The following is a 15,054-nucleotide window of genomic DNA, read 5'->3' on the forward strand; positions in this document are numbered from 1 at the left end:
TGTGGAAATTTCCAGTACCCTGGTAATGTAGATAAAGAAAACCAATAAATAAGATTTCATAATGCCATGCACCAAGTTTTTAGGACTTTAGGGTGAGACGCTGGCCCACAGCATCACAGATCCTCCACCATGCCTAACGGTAGCCGTGAGCGGCTTTTCCACGTGTTCAACCTTTCACCTCCACCGTACCTGGAGCGATCGGTGTCCAAAAGCTCAGTTGTAACCTGATGCAAAACGGTTCCAGTTCTTGTAGAGTTTAGCAAGCGCTGGACATTTATCTCTTGGTGCCGCTTTGTAGTTCTCTGATATGTAGGGTTCCGTATATTGACAAAAGTCACCATGACACCATGCAGGAAGCACATTAATATTTATTATGGAGTAAATACAGGCAGTACTCTTGATCATCGGCACAAATGAGCCCCAGACTTGTGGCTGGACACGTCTGTACAAGTGTTAATCATGTGTTTGGGTTTCAGCATGTGTTGGGTAGCGAGGCTCAGAAAGCTCTGGTACGTTCAGGTTTTGGATTTCAGCCAACGGTGCTTCTCTCTTGTGAAGAAAGATCAGCCCAGATCACTTTAAGCCTGATATATTTTGAGTTAACCAAGGATTTTAAAACAATTATATTTAAACAAATCACATATTTGATGTTTATAAGTAGGGGCTTTTGTCTGTTGGCAGAAGCTCTGCATCCGAATAAATGGCCACAAACCCCTGTTTGGAGGACAGACAACGATCAGCGACACATAAACAACCAGAGTTGCATTTATGTGTTTTCCTCTGATGAATAGTTACCTCCTGCATCGCCAGCACTGTGTTGACCAGTTGTGCCTGTTTCATTCTTGGGATAACGATCCCTTCTTTCAGCATCGCTGAAAGAGGAATACATTTCTTGACACAAATACCCTAATTCACGGTGGCTGACTAAGTCAAGAAACAGAACTACTGAAAATGCATTTTTATTCAGTATCTGTTACGTTTGGGAGTTGAAGTAGAAATCAATCCTAAAATCTGAGCTGTGCAGTGTCTTGATCAAAAACTTACCGTCCACTTTACGTATGCCCATATTCATTACTGCCTTTGCTGCGTTCTCCAAAGAATCCGTCTGCAAGCAGAAACACTCCACGTGGCACCACAACCAACAACAATTCATCTGCTTTTCAGAATGGGCCACTTACCTTAAAGACTCCGATTTCACTGGAGGCCAGAGTCAACGTCATGCTGAAAGAGAGCAGATTTGTTATTTCGGGTGGTACTAGCAGAACGGGTGTCAAATATCTCAGCTGACGCGTACTTATCCAACATCACGGTGCCCATCAGCTTCCCTTTAGCAATCATCAGTTTAAAGATAATTTCTGCGTCCTTAAAGGGGGAAAAATGGATTGATGAAACAATTTATTCTTTTTGAGTTCATCCAGCTGGTTAGTATACAAAATATCAGCAGGCTGAAACCAGAACCCCATAAATATTCAAGTTACCTTCACTATAGTCTAAAAAGCATAAGAAGACGAGATGCATAAAAGAGAACATCATTCTCACAGATGGAATAGCAGAGGTACTCACAAGGTTGAGTTTGAACAGTGGGACCTGAGTACCATTTGGTTCCAGGGCGACAGCCTTCACCCCGACCTGGACACCCAGGAAGCCGGCGCCAGGCTGGAGGGAAAACACTGGAGCCTCTCGGGCATACACCTCCAGATTCATCAGCAAACCTGGAAACATCTTGGGAAGCTGGACAGAAGGAGGGTTGTACGTTTGTAGCCGCACGTTTACAGGAAGGGGGTTGCTGTTGTGAATAATCTATCTATTTATGGTTAATTAGACCGGAGAAGTCTTTGTATTTTCATTTACATTTTATCTATCACTATCAATACGGCAGCCTACCGTTAAGGAATTAAATACTCTCTTTTCATTTTGAGAGTGTAGTTGGTCTCTAAAACCATCCGTTTTTTTGTGTCTGTTATGTTGATGTTCTGGTAAATTAAAGGAACAACATCCCTCCACCACGTTTGTTGTCAAAAAAAAGTACTGGCTGCTTCATTGAATGGATCTTGGGTCAGTTGTAGCTTCAAGGTTGACACAAATTAGTCCTTAAATGTCAGAGGTGGGTAGTTACTCATTTAATTTACTTTTTTAACAAAATGTACTTTTAGGAAGAGTTTTATTGCACTGTACTTTTTTAGTTTTGAGTAATATATTTAAAAAGTATTGCTACTGTTGAGTAAAACGTCTGGCTACTTTATCCATAACAAGTATTTTCATTAAATAAAGAACAGACATGTTTTCCTAACCAATATTACACCAGAGAGTCACGCTCCATATGCCAGCTTTGTTGTTTTGACGTCGTTTTCTGCTGAGTTCATTGAGCCATTTGGGGGACAACTGAACATACAATAAATAGTAGATATTGTCACTGGAAGTACTTTACACTGATCTAACATGCTGTATACATAAGTTTTGTATTGAAATATTTTTCTGCAAATGGTTTCTTCTGCCTGAATTTGTTATTTTGTAATTATGTTATTTTTTGTATATGTATATTTAATTGTCGTTTAAATATCAGAATTTGTATATAACGTTTTATTTTTGTTTTGTCCAGTCACATAAAAAAAATACAAAAATCAGATGTTATGATTAGTTACTTAGTTCTCAAGTGCCCTTCTTATAAAATTATTTTTACGTTTATTTGAGTTAAAATATGCTTTTAATTGAGTAAATTATTTGCCTATTCAGTCCACCTCTAATAGCCTAGCTGCAGAGGTAAAGTAAAGAAAAAATTACTTTCTAATATTTTCACACATTAAAATCAGGAAAATGTTGGTGTATATTTGGATCCCTATAGAGAATTTGTGGGAAAAACTGAAAAGATGTGTGAGTGTAAGACAACATCTGGAAAATCCTTTATCTGGTTAGGATAATGTGAACACCATGAGTTATTTGTACTTCCAATAGTGAAGCATCGTTTGTTAGGACTAAACCTGCAGTACCACCGCAGCCCCCTAGGGGTCGCGACCCCCATGTTGAAGACCTCTGATCTAAACCATACAGTTGTGCAGTGTCTCTGACTGCATGTTCAGGGTCCTTGTCCAACTCTATGTGAATCTCTGCTTCTATCTCAAGTCTATTTCAGCTTCAGACAGGTTTTCTTCCGGGGGTTGTCTTGTATTTAGCTCCATCAATCTTCTCACCAGAGGACCTGTAGGCTACATGCTGAAGAAAATCCAACAGGCTTCACTGCGGTAAAAGAGTGGTCAGACAGCTTTTCAAGTTTTTCAGTGAGACTGGGTTGCCAATGTAAATGTTTATACCAAATAAAACGTAAGCCTGAAGCGGATAGAGGAGCTGAATTATGACAATATTACATCTCTCTCTGTCGACCAACGTGGATATTACACGTTTTTCAGTGAGACTGGATTGAAAACCTTGAGTCCCGTTTGCAGTTTGCCAGAAGCCATGTTGGGGACACAGCAAACATGAGGAAGAAGGTGCTTTGGTCAGATGAGACCGAAATTGAACTTTTTGCCCAAATGCAAAACGCTATGTTGTAGCGGAGAACTAACACTGCACCTCACTCTGAACACACCATCCCCACTGTGAAATATGGTGGTGGCAGCGTCATGCTCTGGGGTGTTGCTCTTCAGCAGGGACAGCGAAGATGGTCAGAGTTGATGGGAAGATGGATGGAGCCAAACACAGGGCAAACTTATAAGAAAACCTGTTGGAGTCTGTGAAAAACTTGAGACTGGGGCGGAGGTTTACCTTCCAGCGGGACAACAACACTAAACATGAAGCCAGGGAATGGTTTAAAACAAAACATATTTATGTGTTAGAATGGCCCAGTCAAAGTCCAGACCTAAACCCAATCGTGAATCTGTGGCAAGATCTAAAAACCACTGTCAATAAACGCTCTCCGTCTAATCTGACTGATCTTGAGCTGTTTTGCGAAGAAGAATGGGCAGAAATTTCAGTCACTAGATGTGCAAAGCTGCTGAAGACCTACCCTAAAAGACTTGCAGCTGGAATTGCAGCAAAAGGTGGTTCCAGAAAGTACTGACTCAGGGGGGCTGAATACTTTTGCACAATTGTACAATTTTCAGTTTTGTATTTATATATATATATATATATATATATATATATATATATATATATATATATATATATATATATATATATATATATTTTTAAATCATGTATAATTTTCTTTCTACTTTACAATTGTATACCACTTTGTGTTGGTCTTTCACATAAGATTCCAAGAAAACCATATTTATGTTTGTGGTTGTACGTGGAAAAGTTCAGGGGGTATGAAATCTTTTGCAAGCCGTTGTAGCTCTGGGACGGATAAACCTACCTGAGGAATGAACATTCCCATTGAGGAGGTATTCAGGTGAATGGGACTGAAAGGAGGGATCTGAAACCATCAACCACAAAGCGTCTCTTTAGCAAACAAAAATATTCGAGTGAACAAACACGTCCTCCTCGGCTTTTTCTTTGTGGAGCCACCCACCATGCTGTCGTTGATGATGGCTTGAAGCACTCCTGCTGAGAAGTATCCAAACGAGGCAGAGTTCATGGTGAACTCTGACACTCCCATGGACATCATGTAGCCCGGCTGCTGCAGCAAGAAGAACCGCTGGGCCACAAAGGGAGGCTCTTGGTGGGTTTTGGTGCTGTAGAACTCCCCCTTTGGATGCAGAGACCCGAGCGTTTGTCATAGTATGCCGTGAAACGTGAAGACATGTTCAGTATGCAACAGAGGTGCCTGGTGTCCTGCTTCCATGTGTACAACCTCACCTTAAACCCTAACCCCAGACTGGAAGCATTGATGACGGGGGGACCGGTGAGAGGGACGCTGAGGGTGAGGACTTCGTTTACACCGAAGGACACTGACGGCACATAAAAGTTATTGTTGTAATTCAACTGGGAATTTTAAAAATCATTCCATTAAACCTGAAGCTACTCGTTCAAGGATGCTGCGATACCGTTCATGGCCTGCAGATGGTAGTCCAGCCCTGCGATGGCTTTGTTCACTTCAGGACAGATCTGAGGAGGGACAGCAATAAAAGGCTTAAATACTTTACAGTGTGCTTCAGTTAAGCAATATAATATAAATGAGATCTTTATATAATTATGGCTGAAATACATACTGTTTCTTGTATTATCCCAATGATATGTCCTTTGAAATACTTGACAAGTGGCTGAAATATCCAACTGTGAACAAATAAGAATCCGGGTCTTACATCCTGCCATCCTCAGGGGTTAGATAAATCCCTTCATTTATTACTGTTATTATTATTATTATTGTTGTTGTTTTCTGTACCTGGCTCCTCCGTGGAACACCAAGTCCACGTCGCTGACTGAAGCGTCACAGCGGTTGCTGGTGACAGACAGATGCCCCTCAGCATCACTACCCAGTCGCACAACAGAGGTCACACCCATGTTGAATATAGCCATGTCGAATGTTCCACCGTCATGTCTGACCATCCAAAAGAAGAAGACCAGAAAAGTTTGTGAAATTTTCACCATTAGACAAAGGTCAGGTGACATAACAATGCTGTTTAATGTGAAGGTTTATTACTTAAAGAAAAATTTAGCCTATATTTGGTTTTGAACATATCCTAAGTTGCAAAATAACTTAATTCCCTTAATGATGATGATTATGATGCTGATTATTGTCATTTTTAGATTTTGTCAGGTTAAAACCCACAACTTTAAATGTAATTAATTTGGCGTTTTTATGTTGCAGCCAGCTGTGCATATCTATTGATTGACGTTTCTTTTATTTTTTTTTCACCCACTCCTCTTTGTGAAATAAAAGCTTGGATGGAGAGCACCTGGAAACTGTTATTTTATTTTTGCCAAATACCGTGTATGTATAGGGCTGTGCTTTCTTGTGGAGGCTGAATATCTGCTGCAGCTTCCCAGCTTTTGAAGCCCCAGACAGGGCTTGTTCCAGTATTGCCAGATATTTACATCCTTCATTTTTCCCTTTGACTCTAACCAGATTCAGTGTCACTTTTTAAAAAAGTAGCACCTCAACATGATGCGAAAAACCACTATTCCTCAACATGTGGAAGTTGTGTTGAAGGTAACATGCAGTGCGGTTCCCCGCCCCTCCACCAGGGTTTTCAATTGGAGCCAAAAAGTTTAATTTTGGCCAAATTTATGTTGTGAAATATTTTCCCACATGGGCTGTGGCTCACTGCAGGTCCTCCAGAGTTAGCATGGGGTTCCGGCCTGCTCCTGGTTTTAGCGGTTTCTTTGCCCCTTCTTTTTATATTATGTCGTTGCCTTATTGTTTCATCGTTTGAATGGTGAACTGAACACTGACATGTTAAAAATATACTGTTTCATATACTAACTCTGCTTCAAACCTCTCCACTGTCTGGTTGTGTTAGTGTTCATCTATCAATCCATTGTCTCCACCTGCTTATGCGGGGTTCATCCTGGACAGGTCGCCAGTCTATCTCAGGGACACACGAGACATGCACGCACACACTCATACCTAAGAGTAATTTAGAGAAACCAATTAACGTCAATCATGTTTTTCAAAATGTAGAAGGAAGCTGGAGCCCACACATACAAGTGGAGAACAGAATGTCCCCAGGCCAGGATTCAAACCCAGGACCTTTTCACTGCAGGACAGTCGTTCTACCAACCACAGCACCGTGCAGTCAGTCTTCATGGCTCTATTCATTCACTGATCTTTTTTTAACGTGTCCTGTCTGGCTGCATAGCACTAAGTATTGCTTTCTTGGTGCCAAAGAGAGACCAGAAGATTTACTTTCACAAATGGCGCCTTACTGCTTTCGCTACAGTGCTCCGCTTGATATGTATGGCAAAATAAAAACTTTATTGGAAATTATTTTGGGATTATTTCAAATTCAATGGGCACAGAAACAGAACGGTAAAAGAGAAAAGAAGGGAAGAGAGAAAGATTAGGCAAAATATTAAAAGGTGACGAAAACAGAGCAGTATAGGAACATCTGTGGGTGTCTGTCTGCGTGGGGATCAGGGTGTGAATGTGACTGCGCGCCTCTGATTACTGTGTGCTGCTGGGGGGTTTCCTTGGACTTTCCTCTGCTCTCCTCTGGTATGGGGGAAGAAACAATTCCTGTGCTGGTCCTTCTTGGGCTCCTGCGCTCTGGGGGCCCTTTCGGACATCTGGGGTTCTGGTCACCTCGGTGTCTGTCTTGGCGCTCTGGGGGCGGGTCTTTGGCTCCTCACAACCAATTCAATTCAATTCAATTTTATTTATATAGCGCCAATTAATGAAACATGTCATCTGGAGGCACTTTACAAAGTCAAATTCAATCATATTATACTGATTGGTCAAAAATGTCCTATATAAGGGAACCAGTTCATTGCTTCAAAGTCCCGACAAGCAGCATTTACTCCTGGGGAACCATAGAGCCACAGGGAGAGACGTCTGCATTGTACATGGCTTTGCAGCAATCCCTTATACTGAGCAAGCATGGAGCAACAGTGGAAAGAAAAACTCCCCATTAACGGGAAGGAAAACCTCCAGCAGAACCGGGCTCAGTATGAATGGTCATCTGCCTCGACCGACTGGGGTTACGGAAGACAGAGCAGAGACACAAAAAAGCACAGAAGCACACATTGATCCAGTAATCTGTTCTACATTAGATGGTAGTAGCGTGTGAGCCGTCTTCTCTGGATGATGTCACAGCTAACAGAACACCAGACCAGGTGTAACTACTATGAAGAAAAAAGAGAGAGAGAGCAAAAAGTTAAAAGCTGAAATGACAACAGTCATTTCAATGCAATGCTATGCAAAACTGGAGAACAGTAGAAATCAGTAGAGTGAGAAAAATAGACCCTGATCTCCTCCAGCAGCCTAAGCCTATTGCAGTAAACTATAGAGGTAGCTCAGGGTAACATGAGCCACTCTAACTATAAGCTTTGTCAAAAAGGAAAGTTTTAAGATTAGTCTTAAAAGTAGACAGGGTGTCTGCCTCACGGACCAAAACTGGGAGTTGGTTCCACAGGAGAGGAGCCTGATAGCTAAAGGATCTGCCTCCCATTCTACTTTTAGAGACTCTAGGAACCACCAGCAGACCTGCAGTCTGAGAGCAAAGTGCTCTGTTAGGAACATAAGGGGTAATCAGAGCTCTGATATATGATGGAGCTTGATTAATAAGGGCTTTATACGTTAGAAGAATTCTAAATTATATTCTTGATTTAACAGGAAGCCAATGGAGGGAAGCTAAAATTGGAGAAATATGATCCCTGTTATTGATTTTCATCAGAACTCTTGCTGCAGCATTTTGGATCAGCTGAAGACTTTGAACTGCATTTTGTGGTCTTCCTGATAGTAAAGAATTACAATAGTCCAGCCTTGAAGTCACAAATGCATGGACTAGTTTTTCAGCATTACTCCTGGACAGAATGTTTCTACATGTCAAGACATGACTGCAGTCGATGTAACTGATTGGATTAATCAGGATTTATGGATAAATATAGCTGAGTGTCATCAGCATAACAGTGGAAATTAATCCCATGCTGCCTGATAATTTTGCCGATCGGAAGCATATATATAGTAAATAGAATTGGTCCAAGGACTGAACCCTGTGGTACTCCACAAGTGACCCTAGAGTTTGAGGAAGATTTGTTATTAACATGAACAAACTGGAATCTGTCCGACAGATAAGATTTAAACCAGCCTAATGCTTTTCCCTTAATCCCTACAGTATGCTCAAGTCTTTGTAGGAGAATATTGTGATCAACCGTATCAAATGCAGCACTGAGATCTAACAGGACAAGTATAGACACAAGTCCATTATCTGAGGCCATGAGAATATCATTGGTGACCTTCACCAGAGCTGTTTCAGTGCTATGATGAGCTCTGAAGCCTGACTGAAACTCCTCAAGTAGGTCATTAATTTATAAATGTGCACAAAGTTGATTAGCAACTACTTTCTCAAGAATTTTAGATAAGAAAAGAAGATTAGATATAGGTCTGTATTTACTAACTCATCTTGATCAAGAGAAGGTTTCTTAAGTAAAGGTTTAATAACAGCTACTTTCAAAACCTGTGGTACATATCCATTTACTGAGGATAGATTAATTATGTCTAAAATAGGACCACTGATCCGAGGGAATACCTCCTTAAACAACTTGGTTGGGATTGGGTCTAACATACAGGTAGAAGGTTTAGATGAAGCTAAAATTTTAGATAGCTCAGAAAGCTCTATTGCTTCTAAACAGTTCAGACACTGCACAGGTTCTAAAGATTCCTCCAATGCTGCCTCACTTACTGAGGACAAGGTAATCATGTTTGGGAGGATGCCAATTATTTTATCTTTAATGGAATCAATTTTATTTATGAAGAATCCCATAAAATCATTACTGCTAAGGGAATGGATGGATCAACGGAGCTATGACTCTGGGTAAGTTTGGCAACAGTAATGAAGAGAAATCTAGGATTATTCTTATTCTCCTCAATTAATGATGAAAAATATGCTGCTCTAACTCTGCGAATGGTCTTGGTGTACAACAATAGACTGTCCCTCCAGATTAGGTAGGATTCCTCTTGCTGTGTAGAGCGCCATTTTCTCTCCAATTTCCTAACATTGTGCTTCAAGGAAGGCAGCTCTGAATTAAACCAGGGAGCCAGCTTCCTGTGAATAATCACCTTCTTTTTCAAGGTAGCTACATTGTCTAATGCAGAACACAATGAGGAAGTCACACCATTAACAAAGACATCTATTTGTGAATGGGAAGAAACAACATTGCTGCCATCTGCAGGGTATTCCTGCAATACTGACGATATTAAGAGTGGGACACACTCTTTAAAGTTTGATGCAGCATTATCCAATAAAGATCTACTATAATGGAACCCTCTTTTGGGGGTGGAGAACTCAGTTAGATTAAACTCAAATTAAACTCAAAACATACTGATTACCCCGTATATTCCTAACAGAGCACTTCGCTCTCAGACTGCAGGTCTGCTGGTGGTTCCTAGAGTCTCTAAAAGTAGAATGGGAGGCAGATCCTTTAGCTATCAGGCTCCTCTCCTGTGGAACCAACTCCCAGTTTTGGTCCGTGAGGCAGACACCCTATCTATTTTTAAGACTAATCTTAAAACTTTCCTTTTTGACAAAGCTTATAGTTAGAGTGGTTCATGTTACCCTGAGCTACCTCTATAGTTATGCTGCTATAGGCTTAGGCTGCTGGAGGACATCAGGGTCTAATTTTCTCACTCTACTGATTTCTACTGTTCTTCAGTCTACTGTTCTCCAGTTTTGCATTGTATTACATTGAAATGACTGTCGTCATTTCAGCTTTTAACTTTTTGCTCTCTCTCTTTTTCTTCATAGTAGGTACACCTGGTCTGACGTTCTGTTAACTGTGACATCATCCAGAGAAGACGGCTCACCCGCTATTACCATCTAATGTAGAACAGATTACTAGATCAATGTGTGCTTCTGTGCTTTTTGTCTCTCTTGTTGTGTCTCTGCTCGGTCTTCTGTAACCCCAGTCGGTCGAGGCAGATGACCGTTCATACTGAGCCCGGTTCTGCCGGAGGTTTTCCTTCCCGTTAATGGGGAGTTTTTCTTCCCACTGTCGCTTCATGCTTGCTCAGTATGAGGGATTGCAGCAAAGCCATGTACAATGCAGACGACTCTCCCTGTGGCTCTACGGTTCCCCAGGAGTGAATGCTGCTTGTCGGGACTTTGATGCAATCAACTGGTTTCCTTATATAGGACATTTTGACCAATCTGTATAATCTGACCCAATCTGTATAATATGATTGAACTTGAATTTGTAAAGTGCCTTGAGATGACATGTTTCATGATTTGGTGCTATATAAATAAAATTGAATTGAATTGAATTGAATATTGAGACACCTTCTCAATAATCAGGGTCGGCTTCTCAGCGGGTATGTCGCTGAGTGGGGGAAGATTTGTTAGAAACGCAGACAGGTTGGTGGTGACCTGGGGGCTGGGATCTAGAGCTATGTTTCCTATGAACCATCACCCAGCCGGCTTGGTTACCCAGCTGCTCGGGTGCTTCTGGAGGACCACTATCAGCTGGTTTATCCATAGCACGGAGCGGGGTATCCAATTCTGACACCCTCGCCTCCAAAGCTACAAAAACACTACATTTATTACAAGTACCGTTATCACTAAAGGAGGCAGAGGAATAACTAAACATCTGACACAGAGAGCAGGAGATAGGGGGAGACTTAGACAGAGACGGAAAAGCGGAGGAGAGAGTAAGGGGGGAAGCCATTGTGGAACTAAAGCTAGGCTAAAGCCAGGCTAGCCAGATGAATTTCGTTCTGCTTAGCTCCGCCTAGCTTCACTCACATCCATCTGGGACCTCTTCCATAGAGAGTGATTTCTTCAACCAATTTTATTGTCCAGCCAATCAGGACGCAGGGCTGGAGTTTCATAGATGTGACGTAGTGGAGATGCGACCGTGAGACTGTTTTGATTCAGACAACAATGGCGGCTCGCATCGAGGAAGCAAGCGTTAACATTGATGCTGCTATTTCTTCCGTGTTGTCCATTCTACCTAATATTGTTTCATTAAAAGAACATCAGAGAACGGCTCTGAAGGCTTTTGTTGGTGGAAACCATGTTTTCGCCCTTCTCCCGACTCTTCTCCCATTGTCAAGGTTTGTTTTCCGGGGCGTGCCGGCGGCGGAGCGGTTAGCGCGAACCATGTTAGGAGGCCTTTAGTCCTCGACGCAGTCGGCCCGGGATCGACTCCGACCCGCGGCGCTTTGCCGCCTGTCTTCCCCCCTCTTCCTGTCAGCTCACTGTCAATAAAACGCGTGCCACTAGAGCCGTTTTTTTTCCTGCGTCGCTCTCACAGCGTCACGGGTTAGCTTCGGTGTGAGTGGTTGAAATAGCACGTCAATAAAGATGACAGACAAGTGGCTTATCCAATCATATGCAAGGATTTTTGATAAGGGCCAGCCTTCTGAAACGCCATTCCTATGGATCTATTCCAGATGGATGAATGGAGCTAGTCGGAGCCAAATGTCTCTTGCTAGGGTCAGGTTAAGGCTAGCGCCCTTTTACCACGCCAAAAAAGCAAACCGTGTGAAACACGAGGAGTTCCCAAGCGCGATATGCAGCAACAGAGAATGTTTTAAAGTGCTTATGTGTTACAAACAGATGTTACAGCAAAGAGATTAAAGATAAAAGCGAGAGAGTGTGGAGCATCAGACCGTAGTTCACACCGTGAAAACAGGAAGTGACACAATACGCCTTACCGCAAACAGGAAGTAATTAGCATCTTTTGAGCATTTTTCGTAATGGGAAACCTTACAAGCGCACTCTCCCAAACACCTACAGGTGCTTGGATCAGGTGCTTACAGATACACTTCTATACAGATAAACCCTATAAGTAGCGTTGGCTGTCACCAAAAACATATTGCATTAAATAATACTGTATATTTGTCAGTGATGTCATCATAGACATTGGTTGTTTGTACCTGTGATACTTTTTCTGATGGTTTTGTTGTTCTTTTTATATCTCTTTCTGCAGGTGCAGAAGCAGACTCTGAGGATGTTTTCCTCTACCCTCTTTTTCCTCCGGTCTATTTTTGTCAACCTTTTAATATTTTGCCTCACCTTCCTTTCTTTCTTTCCGAGTCTCGCCCTAACCTGGGTAAACCTGGTCCATACCTCAACCCTCAACACCCCCGCCCAACCCCATTTTATTCAGGGGTGTGAAAGTGAAAGAGGATTAGATACTTTTCATATTTTGCATTGTAAAATAATTTGATAACTCAGTATTTTTTCCTTCCACTTCTGCTTCTTTGTCTTAGCCTATCCTATTAAACTGGACTAAATAGAAACTTGTGGTTTTAAGGGGACATTTTTATAGAGTGTGAATGTTTTTGCAACAAATTGTCAAAGGAAAAGAAAGAAAACTTTTCCTTTGACAATTTGAGCATAAAATGCTCAGAATAATGCCTTTCATTTTCTAAATGCTCTCATTTTGGGACTTTGGGTGACTGGGATTTTTAAATCTAGCCAAGGTGTGGTTACATTTTATTTTTATCTTAAATTTTATGCACTCAACGTGACATGACAGATATAGGTGAAAAAGTGGAAGTGACAGAAATCCTGAGGTTCCCCATTCTTTAGTATGATGAGCAGAAACAAAACCTAAATGATGATAACAAATATGGATATTTTCCTTCTAACATTAAAACAAATCTGGCTTGCACATTTTCATGCAAGCTCAGTATCAGTAGATTTGTTTTTAACACATGGAAAGTCAGGATGTATTTAAAAGTGCTTTACATTTCCCTATCAAAGCACCAGTGAGACAACTCCTGAGGAAAGAGGTTTTTGTTCTGTGTTCAGAGTGCTGAAAGCCACAATTAAATAAAAACTCACATTACACCAAAACTTGTCCTCCATTCCCCAGTAACGGCAATACTGAGACCTGTGATGGATGTCTTCAAGCCTGTGCCCTGCTCAAAGTCAACAACAGGCTCAGGGAGGTCACACTTTCTTATAGTCACACTAAAACGAAACAAGAAGACAAATAACAACGATGTATTCATTTGTTATTAACATATATGAAAACGTAATTCTACTGGGACCGCAAAGGCTGTGTTTTCAAAAACATTGAGCTCGATAAAGATAGACTCAATACTCCTGAGCCTTCTCTGATTATAAACAAAGTCGTACCCTGATAGAACGTAGTGTACTTTTCCAATCTTGATGTCAAAATCACCACTGATGTCAGGAAAGGTAATTTTCGTAAACTGCTCCTGGACCCATCCGGTGCCAACATGTTTCCCTGCAACAAAAGCGGAGGCATGACAGAGCGGGCCGTACGCTGAGCAAACTAAGCTGGGCCTCCATACTAACTTCACTTTTACAAAAGTATCTATCTATCTATCTATCTATCTATCTATCTATCTATCTATCTATCTATCTATCTATCTATCTATCTATCTATCTATCTATCTATCTATCTATCTATCTATCTATCTATCTATCTATCTATCTATCTATCGTACATTAATCTACTGATCGATAGTTGGCTGTAAAGTCAATGATTGTAAAAGATTCAATGACATTATTCTCCAGTTTCCAACTATAACACTGGTAATGTTAGATACCTTATGCACAGAGGTGTAAATATAGTTTATGTAAATGGGACAAGAGTTGAGCTATGGCGCTCGATGGTGTTTGGAGGACCTCCTGAAAATTACAATAAATAAGTCAGTCCAGGCTCCCTGCATTGGCATAGCACTGACAGCAGCACATATATCAGACTTTACAAAACATGCCTCCTTGGTAATTTTTTTTTTGCGGCTGGACACGTGATTACAGGCATTTGGGTAATTCAGGACTGATTGTCCTGAATTACCCAAATTACTGAATTACTGTCGCCTTACCATACTGAAGCCCTTTGTTCGCCAGGATGACTTGTACCGCTGGGTTCTCTCCACAGGCGCCCGACAGGAGCATGAAGACTACTATCACACATGGAAGCATGATTTTCTTGTTTCTGAGCCTCCCTTACCTGTGAAATGACAACATAAGATGAGTCTGCACATTTTTTTAAAGCTTCTGAAAGTCAAAGATGGCGTTGGTTACATACCTGAAGCAAGGAACGGGTGGCATATGAGGTTGAGGAAAAGCTCTTGAAAAAGGAGCTAGATCTGGATGAGAACGCTCTTCGTCGCTGCTTGTTCGTATAAATGAAGGCGTGCTAAATCTACTTCCTGTACTGTACTGTTGAGAAGTGAAACCGGCTGACAATAGCAGGGTGATGGTTGTCTGTGATGGTATGAGGAACTGAAAGCAGGGCTACATTTTTGACATCTTTCTGTTGCTTCCACACTAATGAGTGCAACTGAGGACCTCCACTGTTCAGGGCTCAAACGCAAATCAGTTCAGTAGATTCTTTTCCTGTTGTTTTAACACCGTCAGGGACAGAATATGTGAGCAGTAAGAGCTCTTGTATATCTTTTAAAAGTAAAATAGTCATTCGTTTTTGACTTAGAAACGTTTGATGTATAAAGGGTAAATTTAATTTAAATGTACAGAAACT

General features: G+C 41.3%; 1 protein-coding gene across 1 annotated transcript; it reads right to left on the bottom strand.

Annotated features, from left to right (window-relative positions):
- Positions 1 to 350: 350 nt before the first annotated feature.
- On the bottom strand, positions 351 to 14,711 carry bpifcl (BPI fold containing family C, like). The gene is made up of 16 exons (XM_021323886.2): positions 14,602 to 14,711; positions 14,396 to 14,523; positions 13,680 to 13,791; positions 13,383 to 13,511; positions 5,321 to 5,476; positions 5,148 to 5,211; positions 4,983 to 5,043; positions 4,795 to 4,886; positions 4,508 to 4,684; positions 4,352 to 4,411; positions 1,564 to 1,731; positions 1,295 to 1,362; positions 1,179 to 1,221; positions 1,045 to 1,105; positions 796 to 872; positions 351 to 714 (listed from the first exon to the last, which is right to left on the bottom strand). Exons 2-16 carry the CDS (start codon positions 14,493 to 14,495, stop codon positions 652 to 654), a joined length of 1,431 nt encoding a protein of 476 aa, XP_021179561.2. The 5' UTR covers positions 14,496 to 14,523; positions 14,602 to 14,711; the 3' UTR covers positions 351 to 651.
- Positions 14,712 to 15,054: the final 343 nt, after the last annotated feature.

Source organism: Fundulus heteroclitus, chromosome 1 (assembly GCF_011125445.2).
Source record: "Fundulus heteroclitus isolate FHET01 chromosome 1, MU-UCD_Fhet_4.1, whole genome shotgun sequence".
NCBI lineage: Eukaryota > Metazoa > Chordata > Actinopteri > Cyprinodontiformes > Fundulidae > Fundulus > Fundulus heteroclitus.

Coding starts and splice junctions, on each gene's coding strand:
- bpifcl (XM_021323886.2), bottom strand. CDS start 14,495: ATGCTTCCATGTGTGATAGTAGTCTTCATGCTCCTGTCGGGCGCCTGT. Junction 1,363..1,563: donor CACTGTTCAAACTCAACCTT/GTGAGTACCTCT, acceptor TCCCCCTTTAAG/GACGCAGAAATTATCTTTAA. Junction 1,106..1,178: donor GTGAAATCGGAGTCTTTAAG/GTAAGTGGCCCA, acceptor TTCTGCTTGCAG/ACGGATTCTTTGGAGAACGC.